Source organism: Microcaecilia unicolor, chromosome 1, assembly GCF_901765095.1.
Source record: "Microcaecilia unicolor chromosome 1, aMicUni1.1, whole genome shotgun sequence".
Classification (NCBI taxonomy): domain Eukaryota; kingdom Metazoa; phylum Chordata; class Amphibia; order Gymnophiona; family Siphonopidae; genus Microcaecilia; species Microcaecilia unicolor.
The window spans coordinates 673,402,229-673,418,852 of record NC_044031.1 but is presented as its reverse complement, the minus strand read 5'-3'; the positions used below and the strand labels follow the sequence as shown (position 1 = coordinate 673,418,852).

The following is a 16,624-nucleotide window of genomic DNA, read 5'->3' as shown; positions in this document are numbered from 1 at the left end:
TTGGGAAGGGGATGGAAACATCATTATGTACCTGATCTGCAAGTTTGGTAAAATTCTGTCCAGCCAATCTGACCACGTCACCCACACGGAATATGGGACAATAAGGACTAGTGGCAGGGTCATAGAGGCACTTCTTAAGGTGATCAGAAGTGAGATTGGAAAACAAGTTACCCCTAGAAATAGATGACATGAGAGCTTAAAAAATTATGGGAGAGGAGGGTTCATCAGTATTATAACATTCAATTGTATTTCCAAATATACAGAAGGAAAGAAGGAAGGAAGGAGAGAAGAGAAGATACACAGAGATAAAAAGGGACAGACCGAGAAAGAAATACAAGGCTGAAACTGACAGAAATGGACAGAGGAGGCTGGAAATAGATGGAGATAGTCTTAGAAAGAAAAACACAGACAGTAATCACACATGTACTTACTTCTCAAAATTGAAGAGTGGAAATCTAATGCTATTTTTGATAAAAATGGTGAAGTTTTCAGCTTCATACATTATAGGTCTGCATGAAAACAGTGAATACACATTAACCTGGCAATGGCTACACATATGAAAACTAGATTACTCCCACCAACCAGGACCCTGGTTTGTTTGAGGCTAACTAGTTGCTGCCACTGAAAAACTACGGTTAGCGCCTATTTGAAAACTCGTTATTTTAGGATTGTTCCGGGGGGGGGGGGGGGGGGCAAGAGTCGTCACTTGGCCAGTTAAGTGTCAATATTCAGCACTTAATCAGCCAAGGTAACTGCATAAATAGGACTGCGTAAAAATCAGTCATATATTTATGAGGTACCCCATAGCCAGGTATGTGCTGATTAATGCACTTAACTGGCTATGCTTTAGCAGGCTCCAAAAACCTGGAAATTCAATGCTGGTGCCAGGACATGGCCTAGCAGTTGAATTTTGAGGCTTAACACTGGCAGTAGCACTCAGCAAAATGCTAAGCACTGCTGGCTGAGTATCGACCCCCAAAAGGTTATGATCATCTGGGGCATTCCAATTCCAACCAATAAAAAGCCTGATGCAAGAAAAAGGAACATCATGGTAAAGGACAAAAAACATAAGAACAGCATTGATAACAGAGGTGTCAGTGCCAAGTAAATAGTCTGTGCATCAAGTGGAGCAAGACAAGATCTTCAAATAACAGTAATGCAGTCAGAGACCAAAAAATGTGACGGAAAAATACAGACATATTCCTCATGTGAGTGCCACAGGTTTGAATACAAGGAATGTTTGAGCATACCTTCATAAGTTGCCTATACATGTTGCATCTTATGAAGGAAACTCCCTTTGGCACAATGTAAATATTATGGTGAGACTGAGACCATACTTCACATACCTTGGCTTGTGAGTGAATTCATTACTGTCATGATATTTGCAAAATTAACCCATTTGGAAATACTGCTCCTGAAACCAAGATTACACTCAACCTACCTTCTTTTCTTCCTCCAAATAGAGGAATTACACACAAAATATTTTGACCCCATCCCCTCCTCTGCCATGAATGTCTGTGTGCTCTTTCCTGTGTGCACTAACCACTAGGAGTAGCCTAGTGGTTAGTGCAGCGGACTTTGATCCTGGGGAACTGGGTTCAATTCCAACTGCAGCTCCTTGTGACTGTGGACAAGTCACATAACCCTCCATTGCCCCAGGTACAAAATAAGTACCTGAATATATGTAAACCACTTTGAATGTAGTTGCAAAATGCCACAGAAAGGCAGTATATCAAGTCCCATTTCCCTTTCCCCTCTCCTCTGACTCCAACTCCTCCCTACTCATGCTCAGTATAGCCCCTTCCCTTCCCTTCCCAATCCAAGCAGCTACACTCAGATATCCCTACCCCTTTCCCACCTACAGGAGTTGCATTCAGATATTCCCTTCCAAAAAGCTGCAGTAAATCAGTCCTTCTCCCTTGTCCTTCAGGTCTCTACTTAAAGCTTCTCTTCCTCACAAGCCAATCTCTACATCTCTTCCCTTAGTTTGCCTCAAGTGTTCATAGGTGCTAGATAGGAGAAGGGACAGCAGCATGCTCTGTTTAGGGTGTGAGGATAGGAAGAAAGGGGCTCCCTGATATTAGTGTGGAAAGATGGTATGTCCCTGCCCAAGATCTCAGTGGAGATGCTTTGTCTTCTTACACCTTCACAGTGTCAATCTCAGTGGGACACCAGCCCTGGATCTCACAGGTGCGGAATGTGGGACTGCAGTGTCCAGTCAGGTACCCTGTGGAAGGAATCAGCAGTATAAACAATGGCATCACAACTTAGAGACTCACAGAGAACTGCACTCATACACAGAGGACTAGGGGGTAGATGCACTAACAAAAACGTTAAAGGCCTTCCCTTACCGATTCCTTAGCGAATCGGTAAGAAACGGGCATGCATCAAGGAAATCGTATGCAAATGAGCTGCTCGCTGCTAGCTCATTTGCATGCGATTTCCTTCCAAGCCAGTCGGCCAGCTAAGCATGCGTAGAGCAGCCAAGCGTTATGCTGGCTGCTCTGCGTATGCCAAGGACGTCCTTTACGAACGTCCTTCACTCAAAAAACAACAAGGGGTGTTAGCAGCACGTCCGATCCCACTGCACAAGGGCTTAGCTGCCTGTCAGCGCCGGGAGAGGCGGAAACTTTTTTTTTCCCTGCAGATTTTTTGATAGGTGTCCTTCTCGGACGCGTTTTTCTTACAACCACTGCCGGAGAGAATCGGGATGTGCGAGGACTATTTGGACGTCCCTTTCGATTATGCCTGTCCTCCAGGTCTCTCTCAGCCAATCACAGCGTGTTTAGCTGTCACTGGTGTCAGCTAAATGCGCTGTGATTGGCTGAGAGGCCATGGGGGGGGGGGGCTCACAATCGTCCATTAGCCCTCTCAAGGAGCTTCAGCTGGCGATGAGGAAGGGGGACAGATCTAAGCTCCTTCGTTCAACTTGTAAAGCAATCATTAAAATAAGTAGTAGCCCTTCACTTGGAGAAAGCTGCAAACATCCAAGTGCTCATCAGGGACGTCCTTTTTTGTTTTTGTGAGTGAAGGACGTCCATCTTAGGCACTTTAGAAGGATGTCCTTGACGAGCACTTGGACATTTTTTTTTTCCAGATTGTCGTCCTTCTCAGACGTTTTTGGAGCTCGCTATAGGTGTTGTTCAGCTCTGCAAGAATTTTCTGGGGAGGTTTGAGCAGGAAAATAACAAAAAAAAAAAAGAAAAAGACAGCTGTAAGGTTTGTATGTTTTTTTTTTCCTTCTGATTCTCTCACAGCGGCCCCAATGAGAGGTGCAGACCTCCCGTTAGGTTTTCCACGGTAAGGGGATCCGAAAACGGTAGTGCATCGCATACACATTATAATACTAATTTGCTCATCTGCATTCCATTTTCGTTAGCTGCTACCGTGACAGGACAATGCCCTTTTGTGCATGTCCCGGTTTACTACTTGCGCGTTAAACTGGCTAGAACCAGTTTAAAACCCACATTGCTGGCTCGTTAAGTTTAGTGCATCTAGCCCTAGGTTCAATAAATGTACATACATATAAAAGCTGGACCCAGAGGTACACACACGTGCATTCCCTTATGCACACTTGAAAACATAGCTTTTCAGAATGAATAAACAAATACAGGGGAAGGAATGAAATGGTGACAAATCTCTCTTAATTTCATAGGACATTAGGAGGAATGAATAGAGACAAAACAGAATCATTGTCTAATGGAGTTAGAGGGGACCTTGGGAGGTTATATAGGCCATACACCTGCTTCAAGAAAAGGTCCTCCACCACCTATTCTCACCATTTCCTAGGACAGTGGTGATGGGTGGATCAGGGGGATGGCAGGCTGGTTGGATGCAAGGTAAGTAGGTCAGTTTAAGTTATACATCAAAGTTAGTGGGCAGGATGAAGATGAGGTAGATGGATGGATGGATGATGAGAAAGATAGACAAATGACTGAGGTACGAGATTTTACTGTTTCCTGTGGTAGACCATCAGGATGGTTGTATATTGAGATAGATGGATGGAGGGAAGTCTCTCACTGTTTTCTGTAGGTGGAATAGAGTTTGAACTGATGAAGGGACAGATTCACGACTCGATGAAAAGCCTACAGAAAACAAAGTGTGTAAATAAAAGGAGCACCAGGAACTAGTTATGGTTCTGTTGCTAGACAGAAGTGCTGTAGAGATAGCCAACTCCCAGACACTGGTAATAAAGGCAGCTTAATAGTCTGTTGGGAAGAGTTCCCTAACTCACTGTTGAAGGAAAGCCATCTGCAAGTGAAGCTGTTGCTGATAGGAGAAACTGGGAGTGTAACTGATGGAGTTATACCCTCCTGAATGAACATCATTACTGTTACAGACACATAAATAGAAGGATGGGCACATGGAGGGAGGATGGATCTATGAAGAGTCTTATATTGTTTTCTGATATGGGAGACGGGTGAAGGAAGAGATAGAAAGCCGAGAAAAGAATAACATGAGTTCAGTTCCTCACCATTTCCTGTGTTTGGGGATCTCCCTTTGCACTGACTGTCATTTTTACAGCTGTACTTGGCTTCAGTCTTGACAAAAAAGAAAAAGAGAAATTATTATCCTATATATGATTTCTTAACTTTGAGTGTTTCTCTGGATTTAAGACTGTAAACTTACGCTGCCTGGGGGTGTGAAAGGAAGGACAGTGTAGGAGAAGCAGGGAAAGGGAAAGGGAATGGGACTTGATATACTGCCTTTCTGTGGTTTTTGCAATTACATTCAAAGCGGTTTACATAGTATATACAGGTACTTATGTGTACCTGGAGTAGCCTAGTGGTCAGTGCAGCGGACTTTGATCCTGGAGAACTGGGTTTGATTCTCACTGCAGCTCCTTGTGACTCTGAGCAAGTTACTTAAATCTCCATTGCCCCAGGTACAAATAAGTACCTGTATATACTATGTAAACCACTTTGAATGTAGTTGCAAAAAATCACAGAAAGGCAGTATATCAAGTCTCCTTGTCTTTAAGGTAGGTGTCTCCCCTTTAAGTGACTTACCCAGAGTCACAAGGAGAAAGAGAGAGGCATGGCTGGGGGATGGGGAGGGTGAAGAATGGATGAGAAGCAGGGAATGGAGGAAAAGAAGGAGAGGACACAAACCGGGACGAACAGACAGTAAGGAAGAAAAGGCAGTGGAGTAACATTAGAAAGAAAAGGAATGAAGAAGGCAAGAAAGGAGAGAAGATATAGAAAGAGGAAGGGTAGAGCAGAGCAGGATGAAGACTGAGCAGTAAGCAGTGTCTAGATACCAAGTGTGCACATACACCACTGCAAAGGATTATGGGATGCTGAGCCTCCATCTGACCAAACCTTCCTACTTTATTAATTCAAGCATTTAGGTGCTGCCTTCCTGAAAATTATCCATGAATATTACAGCAGTATTTATCTCAGCCTTCCTTGGTGAGGATGGGAAGATGTGGTGGTGTAGAGTTGCTGGGCGATGAGTAACAGAAGGATACTGTTCTTGCTGTACACCGCCTTGAGTGAATTCCTTCAAGTTAATGTCCCTTTTGCAATTGTGCGCTCTAGAACTTAGACACTCAGTGTACACAATAGGGGAGTAACGAGCTCATTTTCAAAAGAGAAAAACATCCAAAAAGTGTCATAAAGCCCCATTTGGATGCTTTTCTTCTCAAAAACGTCCAAATCAGTATCTTCGAAACCTATTTTGCAGATGTTTACCTATGCAATTGATCTGCAATGCATCCAAATCACAAGAGGGCATGTCAGGGGTGTTTCAAAGGCGGGATTAGGGTGTGCCTAACACTTGGGCATTTTGCAGCCATAATGGAACAAAATCAAAACGTCCAGGACTAAATCTAAGACGTTTTGGTTTAGACCAATTTTCAGAATGAATAAGGCACAAAAGGTACCCTAAATGACCAGATGATCACTGCAGGGAATCAGGGGTGACCCCCCCCCCAATACCCCCTCAGTGGTCACTGACCCCCTTCCATTCCCCCCCCCCCCCAAAAAAAAATAGAATGTGAATAAAAATATGACTTACCAGCCTCAACAACAGCCTCAGATGTTAAAGTCAGGTCTATTAGAGCAGCATACAGGTCCCTGGAATAGTGTAAGTGGTCAGTGCAGTGCACTATGGAGTGAGGAGACTCAGGTCCCTATCTCCCTCTGTCACACTTGTGATGGAAACTGTCACCACTCCCAAAGTCACCAAAACACTACTGTACCCACATATAGGTGCCCACTTCACCCGTAAGGGCTATTGTAGTGGTGTACAGTGGGAGACAGTGGATTTTAGGTGGGTTTTGGAGGGCTCAGGAGACAAGATAAGGGAGCAAAGGTGAGATATGCACCTGGGAGCATTTATATGAAGTCCACTGCAGTACCCCCTAGGGTGCGCCACTGCTCTCCTGGGATGTCTGGGGGACCAATCTACTAAAAATGCTGGCTCTTTGTACATCCCAATAAAATTAATCTCTACATTTTGCACTTATTTGGTTTTTGGGGTTTGAAAATGGACCAAAAAGCAAAACATCCAAAGCACAAAACCTTGTTTGAAACAGTATATTCAAGAAAAAAAAAAAGATAGACATTTTTCTTTTTTCAAAAATGACCATCTTTCCTATTTGGATTTTGGGTATTTTGTGTGAAACGTCCAAAGTCAGATTTAGGTATCATATCGAAAATGCCCTTCCACATCAATTATATCTGCAACTGCTGATTAGTGCCAATTAGTGTTTGTTAGCACCAATTATTGGTACTTATCTCCAATTAAATGGCAATTTAGCGTCAATTACATGCGTAACTGACCCTATTCTATAACTGAGTGCATAATTGCAATTTGAAGGAGTATGTCTTGCTCTCCAGCATTAACATTTATTGCACTTTGACCCACTGAGGGGAAGAGGTGTCTAATATGGCGCACTCTAAGTAAGAGAAACAAATGGCAGAAAAAGAAATTGCAAAACAGACAGAGGGTCAACATGAGAGATAGTCCAGAGATGAAAGAAAAAGCAGGGAGCCTGGAGTAAAGAGAGAGAAGGTAATCCGGGATGTCCAGGTACATGATCTAAACCCCAGTCAAACTTTTCCTATTCTGGGGCACAGATGTTCTACATGAAATATCACAAGTGACAAACATGACATACAACAAACATTTCTAGACAGAAAATTTCTCCCAAACAGTAATGGCTCCAGAGAAGAACACAATGTGGGTTACTACCCTTATTTGTTGCCTATTATTGGGTGGTTCAGAAGAGAGGAGCTCACCCCTGGCAGCTGGCTCACAGATCTCTTTCCCACCCCTCTTCATCTCCTTCCTTCCCCTTTCTCTGAGGGGGATTAAGATCATGTACCTGTACAACCCAGATTACCTTTTCCCTCTGTGCCCCACATTCTCTATTCCACTGCTTTTTCTGTCAGCTTGTTCGCCACCTGAGGCAGGTTGCTGCTGCGCCCCCTCCAACGCATCACTCCCGCAGCGCATCACCACCTCGAGGCATGCCACAGCCCCTGAAATGCATCACCTCATCACCTTTCCTCCTAGCAAGGGGTGGGCGCGGAGCAGGTGTGTGACTGTGAGCTCTGCCAGTCCCCTGCCCCAGAACAGGGAGTAACATCAGAGGGGGCAGGAGACTGGCAGAACTGACAGCTGTGCACCTGCTCCGCGCCTGTACCCGGAGTGGACCGCCCCCACCACCCTGCCCTTGGTACGCTACTGTTCTGCCTGTCTCTCATGTTGACCCTCTGTTTTGCAGTTTCTTTTTCTGCCATTTGTTTTTCTTACTTAGAGAGAGTCATATTAGACACCTCTTCCCCTCAGTCCTGAATCATTTGAGCTATAGGGTAGATGATGAGTCATATTAATGCTGGAGAGCAAGACATGCTACTTATGTCCTTCTGGTTCTCATCCTTCAGCAGCTCTTCACCACCACATCAGGGAGAGAAAGGGGAGAGAGTGTGCAAGGGGGGGGAGGGGAGAAGGTATGCTAAATGTTCTCTGGATGGAAGCAGGAGAAGAGATAAGAGAGAAAGATGAAGAGGGGGAAAGTTAATGTGTTTATAGGACTGAGAATGCGCATCCACTAGCAAGATTGTAGGGGAGTGAGGAAGAAGCATAGTGTATAGGGATATGGGTTTAAGTATGGGGGAAACATTAATTTTCTCTGAATTAATGTTCCGCCCATAAATACACCCACCTCCCTATACACTGTGCCTCTTCCTCACTCCCCTAAACTCTTGCTAGCGGATGCTCAGTCCCAGCCCTACAAACATTATTTTTCCCTCCCTTCATCCTTCAGTTTGTTTGTTTATTTATTTATTTATCCCACATTTTCCCACTTATTGGTAGGTTCAATGACCTCTCCTGCTTTCATCTCAAGAACATTTAGCATACCTTCTTCTCCTTCACCCTTCCCTTGCCACTCTCTCTTCTTTCTCTCCCTGTTGTTCCTATTCCTAGGGTCAGTTTCCTTTTCCCCTCATCTTCTCCCCTCCTCCTCCTCTTCCTCCCACTGCTTACCTCAGGACAGAATCCTTGCACCTGGTTCTCTGTCATTATTAACTTTGTGAGGATGACAAATACTGAGGATCCCTAGTAAAGGGTGGGGGGGGGGGAGAGAGAGAGAGAGAGACCGAATATTACAAAATAAATTATCAGGTTTATTTAACATGCAGGATTCTGGACCCATGAGTACCAAATGGACATGATTTGCATACACTTTAGGGCCCTTTATTAAAGGGTGTTAAACCCTTAATGTGTGGTTAACGCACGCTAACAGATTATCACAAAATATGTTAAAGCATTTTGCAGTATTTTTTGCCTGTGTGTGCACAGTAGCCCACAAAGTACCTATTTTTTTCAAATTATTTTTAGGAGGGGGTGTTTCATGGGCAGATAGTGAGCATTCCTGCATTATCCAGCTAGAGTATTAGGATTAGCCCATGCTAACTGGATATTCCAGAGTATGTGGCACCACCTAAATAGCTCTATGCAGGTGCCATATGCTAATTAGATTAGAAATGACTTGCAGTAAAAAAAAAAAAAATTAAACCCTCATGAGTTCTGTGTTAAATCTGGGCTTAGCTCACAAAAGAGCCCCATGTTAGAACGTGTTAAACCCAGATTTTACCGCACAGATATTTAGTGCTGTTTTATTAAAATAGGCTCAGCTTTGCTCATCTCCGGCCTCATGGCAGTTGGGATGTCACTTCTCCCTTATGGTGTTCTTCTGAATGAAGGGGAACAAATTTCACAGAAAACAGACACCCTGCTGCATTTAATTATGGTTTATTTCCCTGTAAATTAAACGGATTGGTAAAAGCATATTTTTAAGAAAAAAATCACAGAAACCATTCAGGGAGCCACATGATGCTGTCGGTTGTGATTCATTCCAAAGACAGTCTCACAGGAAGAGTGTGGGGTGGGTTAGGTGAGAAACAGGGAGAGATGGATAGCTGATAAGAGGGTGACAAAGCTAGAATTTTATGCCACCCGATATTTAAAAGCAAATGGCCACTAAAACGGCACTCAGGTGGCTATCCAGCGATAGTCAGTGCCAGATAGCTGGCTACTTGTCAATAATGCCGGTAAGCAGCTTAAAGATAGCCAGTAATATCAGACGATATAACCGGCTACCCACAGATTTTCAAAACCAGACCAGTCAAGTTTGGACGGTTAAAGTTGGGCCAGCCAAAATTAAACCAAATATTCAATGCCAGTCACAGTTGTTATACCTTTTTCAAGCCACATTAAAACAAGAAGACACTCCATGAAATTAACAGCCAGCAGATTGAAAACATATTGTACAAATATCTTCATGCAACACACAATAAGCTGTGGAGTCTGTTGCTGGAAATGGGCAAAGTAATTAACACAGAAGCATTCAAAAGAGGTTTGGACAAATTCTTGGAAAAAAAATCCATAAAAACTGATTAACCAGGTAGGTATGGTAGAGCCATTGCTTGCACCTGGAAATGAGCTATGAGAAAGTGATCTATATTTTGGAATCTGCCGGTACTTGTGATTCAGACTGGCCACTCTCTCAGATAAGATGTTGAGCTTGATGGTCTGGCTTGGCATGTTCTATTAAAATGCTCTTGTATTAAAGAGCAGCAGAATTACTCATTCTTCTACCCATAAAGTGGAGTGGAATGGTCCATCATTCCCACATCAAAGTCAGGGTTGGCTTTAGAGATACTGAGACCCACATTCACAGGTCTCCTCCTCCTTCTCCTTTTCCTTCTCTCTATCCATGGCCTCTTTCTTCCAGCCTCTTATCTCCTCCAAGTCACTTTCCCAGATCCTCTCCCTTTTATTCTTTATTACCCCCACCCCAGGCCTCTGGCTAGCTCTTCTGTCTTCTACTCCCATCCTTTCTCCCATGGCTGCTTCATATCCCCTTTTCCTGACCCTTTCTGGGTATTCTGACTCCTACTCTACCCCTTGTACTCTTCCTGTGTTTTGTGATGCCTATTTCACTCCACCCTCATATCACCATTCCTAGGTCCTCTCCCACCCCTTAAAGATCCTTCAGTGGTCCTGCTCCTTACACAGATCTGAACAGGAAGTAGGCACAAGAGGAAGGGAGGGGCCATCCTAAAGCCTCCGAGTGCAAGCTGGCTCTTTAAGTACAGTGAAACTCCAATTATCCAAATGCTAATTATCCAGATGACCAATTATCTGGACCAGTGACAGTGGTGTAGCTAAGGTGGGCCTGGGTAGGAACAGGCCCACTCAGCAGCTGCATATCATCCCCCCCTGCCTCCCTCTCCTCCACCAGTGGCCCTCCAAGCTAAATAATAAATAGATAAACTGCACCATCTATACAATTTTCCTTCTCCAACCTCCTCCCCAGTTCCAGCCCCGGTAACCAATGCACCATGGCCTACATGACAAGCCACTACTGCAGCAAGTCCAGCAGCCAGAGGTGAGGAGAGAGCTGGGTTGAGCCTCCTTTGGTGTTCGCTTCCTTTGTTGCCAACAATGACATGGAGGGAGGCTCCTCAGCACTGTCCTGGTCTCCCACAACTGTCCTTGGCTATTGCTACTTGCTCTCTCTTGCCGCTATTGCTGGTTTTGGCTGTGGCCATGGAGTATGCGTGCTCTGAAAAGCCCCCAGGCAGTGGCAAGATACATGCCCTGAGTGGTGGGAGGGAAATTTGAAAGAGACAAGTAGGGGAAGGCCCAGTGGTTGATCAGCACCTCACCCCTACCTTTGTCTGCAAATGGCAGGCCTTTTCTAAAAGCTTTGCCAATCATCCGAATTTTCGATTATCTGTACTATCCCTCTCCTGAGGTTAGTCCGGATAATTGGCATTCTATTGTATTTTCCTTGTCTTTGACCACCTCTGAGCTCTTCTACTGGCAGTGGCTAATCCCTACTGGGGCTGTGATCTTTTCACCTCTGGGTTGATCCTGGTATCCTCTGCCTCCACCTTACAACACTGGCCTAGATTAACATACCACCAAATAACCTTACATTCTTCTACCTGAATGAAGATGCATTATCAGGTACACCCCCTTCAAAGAGCACAAATGCTGAAAGACACAAGTGATATATATGTAGCTGAGACCAGATGAAAACCTTCTACTGCAAAAGCAGCACCTCTACCAACCCAGCCAAATGCAGACATTGATAGCATTAGACTTTATAAGCTCTTCAACAGTGGTTAGAACTGACCTGGAATTTATATTTAGTGTAGAGATTGACAGTTTTACATGATGATAAATATATCCAGTTGTGTTTAATAAAAGGATCTTTCATTAAATGAACTGACACAGAGGTCTCTAATGTCTAAAAATCAGAAGATATATTCCATACAGTCTGATGAATGATTTTGAAGAGTGGAACGTTTTTGAGAATATATAGTGAAACAGTGCAGCTCTCTCTAGTATGCCAATTTAATTTTTCTTCTCTTTTTTTAATTCCTAAAATATTTAAAAACTTATAGGGGAGTGGAAGAGAGGAAATTATTTTGTTTAACATGTAGATCCTCTCCCATGATAACTGATGATGATATTAAGAATATAGGGGTCGATATTCAAAGCAATTAAATCAGCCAGAAACGGCTCCCAGCCAGTTAAATAGCTTGTGCATGGCTATTCACTAATTTTGAGCAGCACTTAACGGGTTAGTGCTGCTGAATATCACCACAGACTGCTAAACTGAGAGCCGGCTATTTTGTGGGCAGTCCAAGGGGAAACGTTGACACTTATGTGGGTTAAATCAGACCACATAAAAATCAGGACTATATGCAGTGTCACTTATATAGTAACATAGTAGATGACGGCAGAAAAAGACCTGCACGGTCCATCCAGTCTGCCCAACAAGATAAACTCATACGTGCTACTTTTTGTGTATACCTTACCTTGATTTGTACCTGTCCTTTTCAGGGGCACAGACCGTATAAGTCTGCCCAGCACTATCCCCGCCTCCCACCACCGGTGCTGGCACAGACCGTATAAGTCTGCCCAGCACTACCCCGCCTCCCAATCACCAGTCCCGCCTCCCACCACCGGCTCTGGCTTATGTGGTTATGTGCTGAATATCACACTTAGGGTTCATATTACTAAGGTATGTTAATGGATTTAACGCATGCTAATGATTAGCGTGCACTAAATCTGTTAGTGCACCTTAGTAAAAGGACCCATTAATGGCATAAAAGATAGCCAACCTCATAAACCTGGATATTCAGTGCCTGTGCCTGGACATGGCCCGAAATTGAATACGTAGGAAGAAAGCCACCAGTGGCTAAAAAATGCTTACCGCCACTGGCTAATATCAGCCCCATACTGTATGGAGGTAATTTTATACAGGGTTTTTCTCACAAATACAGTGGTGGAAATAAGTATTTGATCCCTTGCTGATTTTGTAAGTTTGCCCACTGACAAAGACATGAGCAGCCCATAATTGAAGGGTAGGTTATTGGTAACAGTGAGAGATAGCACATCACAAATTAAATCCGGAAAATCACATTGTGGAAAGTATATGAATTTATTTGCATTCTGCAGAGGGAAATAAGTATTTGATCCCCCACCAACCAGTAAGAGATCTGGCCCCTACAGACCAGGTAGATGCTCCAAATCAACTCGTTACCTGCATGACAGACAGCTGTCGGCAATGGTCACCTGTATGAAAGACACCTGTCCACAGACTCAGTGAATCAGTCAGACTCTAACCTCTACAAAATGGCCAAGAGCAAGGAGCTGTCTAAGGATGTCAGGGACAAGATCATACACCTGCACAAGGCTGGAATGGGCTACAAAACCATCAGTAAGACGCTGGGCGAGAAGGAGACAACTGTTGGTGCCATAGTAAGAAAATGGAAGAAGTACAAAATGACTGTCAATCGACAAAGATCTGGGGCTCCACGCAAAATCTCACCTCGTGGGGTATCCTTGATCATGAGGAAGGTTAGAAATCAGCCTACAACTACAAGGGGGGAACTTGTCAATGATCTCAAGGCAGCTGGGACCACTGTCACCACGAAAACCATTGGTAACACATTACGACATAACGGATTGCAATCCTGCAGTGCCCGCAAGGTCCCCCTGCTCCGGAAGGCACATGTGACGGCCCGTCTGAAGTTTGCCAGTGAACACCTGGATGATGCTGAGAGTGATTGGGAGAAGGTGCTGTGGTCAGATGAGACAAAAATTGAGCTCTTTGGCATGAACTCAACTCGCCGTGTTTGGAGGAAGAGAAATGCTGCCTATGACCCAAAGAACACCGTCCCCACTGTCAAGCATGGAGGTGGAAATGTTATGTTTTGGGGGTGTTTCTCTGCTAAGGGCACAGGACTACTTCACCGCATCAATGGGAGAATGGATGGGGCCATGTACCGTACAATTCTGAGTGACAACCTCCTTCCCTCCGCCAGGGCCTTAAAAATGGGTCGTGGCTGGGTCTTCCAGCACGACAATGACCCAAAACATACAGCCAAGGCAACAAAGGAGTGGCTCAGGAAGAAGCACATTAGGGTCATGGAGTGGCCTAGCCAGTCACCAGACCTTAATCCCATTGAAAACTTATGGAGGGAGCTGAAGCTGCGAGTTGCCAAGCGACAGCCCAGAACTCTTAATGATTTAGAGATGATCTGCAAAGAGGAGTGGACCAAAATTCCTCCTGACATGTGTGCAAACCTCATCATCAACTACAGAAGACGTCTGACCGCTGTGCTTGCCAACAAGGGTTTTGCCACCAAGTATTAGGTCTTGTTTGCCAGAGGGATTAAATACTTATTTCCCTCTGCAGAATGCAAATAAATTCATATACTTTCCACAATGTGATTTTCCGGATTTAATTTGTGATGTGCTATCTCTCACTGTTACCAATAACCTACCCTTCAATTATGGGCTGCTCATGTCTTTGTCAGTGGGCAAACTTACAAAATCAGCAAGGGATCAAATACTTATTTCCACCACTGTATGCCAGTAAACATGTGTGAAATGCTTCTCAGAAGATTACCTCACAACCTCACACATAAAAGCATGCATGGTGCAATTAGATGCATACTTGTATGCAACTTCAGAGTGGGCGTGTAGTACAGGTAAGACGTTTGGATGCAGCGCAGGCAGAGTCATTATTTCTGCACAATCCCAATCTAGGTTTTCTGTAGGGCTTGTGCTTGTATTTGTGTAAAAACATAAACCTAGTGCATAACTCATATAGAGGTTATGCACTAGGTAAAACTGTCCATAGAAACAATATTTAAAAAAAATAAATTCTTATGACCTCAGCAGTGCTACTCGTCAGACCATCTTTTCTGAAGAGCTTTATGCATTTATTTCATCATAGGTCAATATTATAGCATTGTAACATTTTTTTTCTTTTTCTTCACACTTTTAATTCAAAAAATCTTCATAACGATATAGGTACTCATCTGATTCAAAGAAGAAGTCGGATAGGGGACATTATTCCAACATGGCACATGTTTCTTGCAATAGCTGTTGAAGCAACAGAAGACGGTTGGGCTCAGCTACATAAGGGGGTTCCTTGATACAGCTATTGCGAAACATGTGCCGTGTCAGAATAATATCCCCTAGTCGGCTTCTTCTTTGAATCAGATGAGTATCTAAATTGTTATGAAGATTTTTTTTAATTAAAAAATATGAAGAAAAAGAAAAAATGTTACAATGCTAAAATATTGACGTTTGATGAAATAAATGCATAAAGCTCTTCGGAAAGGATGGTCCGACGAGTAACACTGCTAACGTCATACATTTTTTTAAAAAATATTGTTTCTATGGACGATTTACCCTGTATATTAGTTATATACTAGAGACTCTGTTTACTAAGCTGCATTAGCACTTTTAGCACATGCTAAAAAATTAGCGCGCGCTATGTAGACGCCCATAGGAATATTATGGGCATCGACATGGTTAGTGCGCGCTAATGCTTGCGCACCTCTAGTGCAGCTTAGTAAACAGGGCCCTAGGTTTATGTGGTTATATTTGCTTTTTTGCCCTGCACTCATAAGTGATTTTTTATAGAATTACCCTGTATGAGTAATTTTATAATATGAGCAATTTTATAAGGAGATGCCTAGAGAAAGCGTATTTTCAGGTGCCTAAGTCAATTTTATAAAGACAAGTAGGTATCTTCTTATCTTTATAAAATACTAGTGTAAGTGGCAGAAGTTGCACCTATATTGCAGGCATGGACTTTTACACCTGCCTGGCTTCATCACTAGTGGGCTTGATGCAGGAATGATGGAGTGAGATGTGGAGGAGGCCTGTGCTATATAATCACATTCACCTGAGGTGGTGTGACATAATCAGCAACGTCCATCACACGATTGCTGTACTTGCCAAGCCCCTTCACCTTGGTCACCACAGAAGACTCAATGGCAGTATCTCGTATCTGGTAAGCCTTCTCATGGATGAAAACCCACCTGAAATGAGCAAAGGACAAGAGGTTTCTCATTAGAAAGAAATGTGGAAGAACAAGGGAAAAATGGGAGGAAGAGGCATTGATTTGTTAGCACAACAGGTAAACTTGGTCTCCTCATCTTCCAAGGTAAGATATGGCTCTTGGCATCATTTCTCAGAGGACTAACAAGTATATGAAGGGTTAAGGCCTGCAGAGGCAGCTGATAAGATATTAAACTTCATAAGTCATTAACTGTATAAGCCAAGTAAACTGTGTAGGGGGCCCAGTGAGATATGGAGGGGAATTAGGTCTAAGAGTTGCTGAGGAATGCAGTATCCCCTGAAGGCCAAGCTTCCATTATGCACAGATGGAAATAGCTTCCTTCTCAGTATAAAAACCAATTAATACCCCTGGAAATATGTTCTATCTATAGTTTCAAGTTTAATTAGAATTTGATATACTGCTCAACAACAAACCATCTCAGCAGTATATATATATATATATAAATATAGAGAGAGAGTATTTATTTATTTATTTATTCAAGGCATTTAATATACCGCAATGGGCCTTCACTTAGGCATCTAAATGGTTTACAGAAAAACTAAAATAAAGGATAATTTAAAAGGCAGAGTTTTAAAAGCATAGGGATATGGGGATAGGTATTCAGTCGTGATGGGGAAAAGATTCAGAGAAGAGAAGGGTCTTGAGTAGCTTCTTAAATGTGTGATGGTGGACTGGTTCCTAATATGGAGGGGAAGGCTTCTTATAGAGTTATAG

General features: G+C 43.4%; 1 protein-coding gene across 1 annotated transcript in view; it reads right to left on the bottom strand.

The window, feature by feature from the left end:
* Positions 1 to 16,624, bottom strand: part of P2RX3 (purinergic receptor P2X 3) — a 68,432-nt gene that overhangs the window by 18,352 nt on the left and 33,456 nt on the right. Inside the window, exons 2-7 of the mRNA XM_030190363.1 lie at positions 15,734 to 15,869; positions 8,497 to 8,568; positions 4,475 to 4,541; positions 2,143 to 2,227; positions 432 to 509; positions 32 to 173 (exon numbers count right to left, since the gene is read on the bottom strand). Coding sequence (XP_030046223.1) covers positions 32 to 173; positions 432 to 509; positions 2,143 to 2,227; positions 4,475 to 4,541; positions 8,497 to 8,568; positions 15,734 to 15,869 — 580 coding nt within the window. The remainder of the gene's footprint in view (positions 1 to 31; positions 174 to 431; positions 510 to 2,142; positions 2,228 to 4,474; positions 4,542 to 8,496; positions 8,569 to 15,733; positions 15,870 to 16,624) is intronic.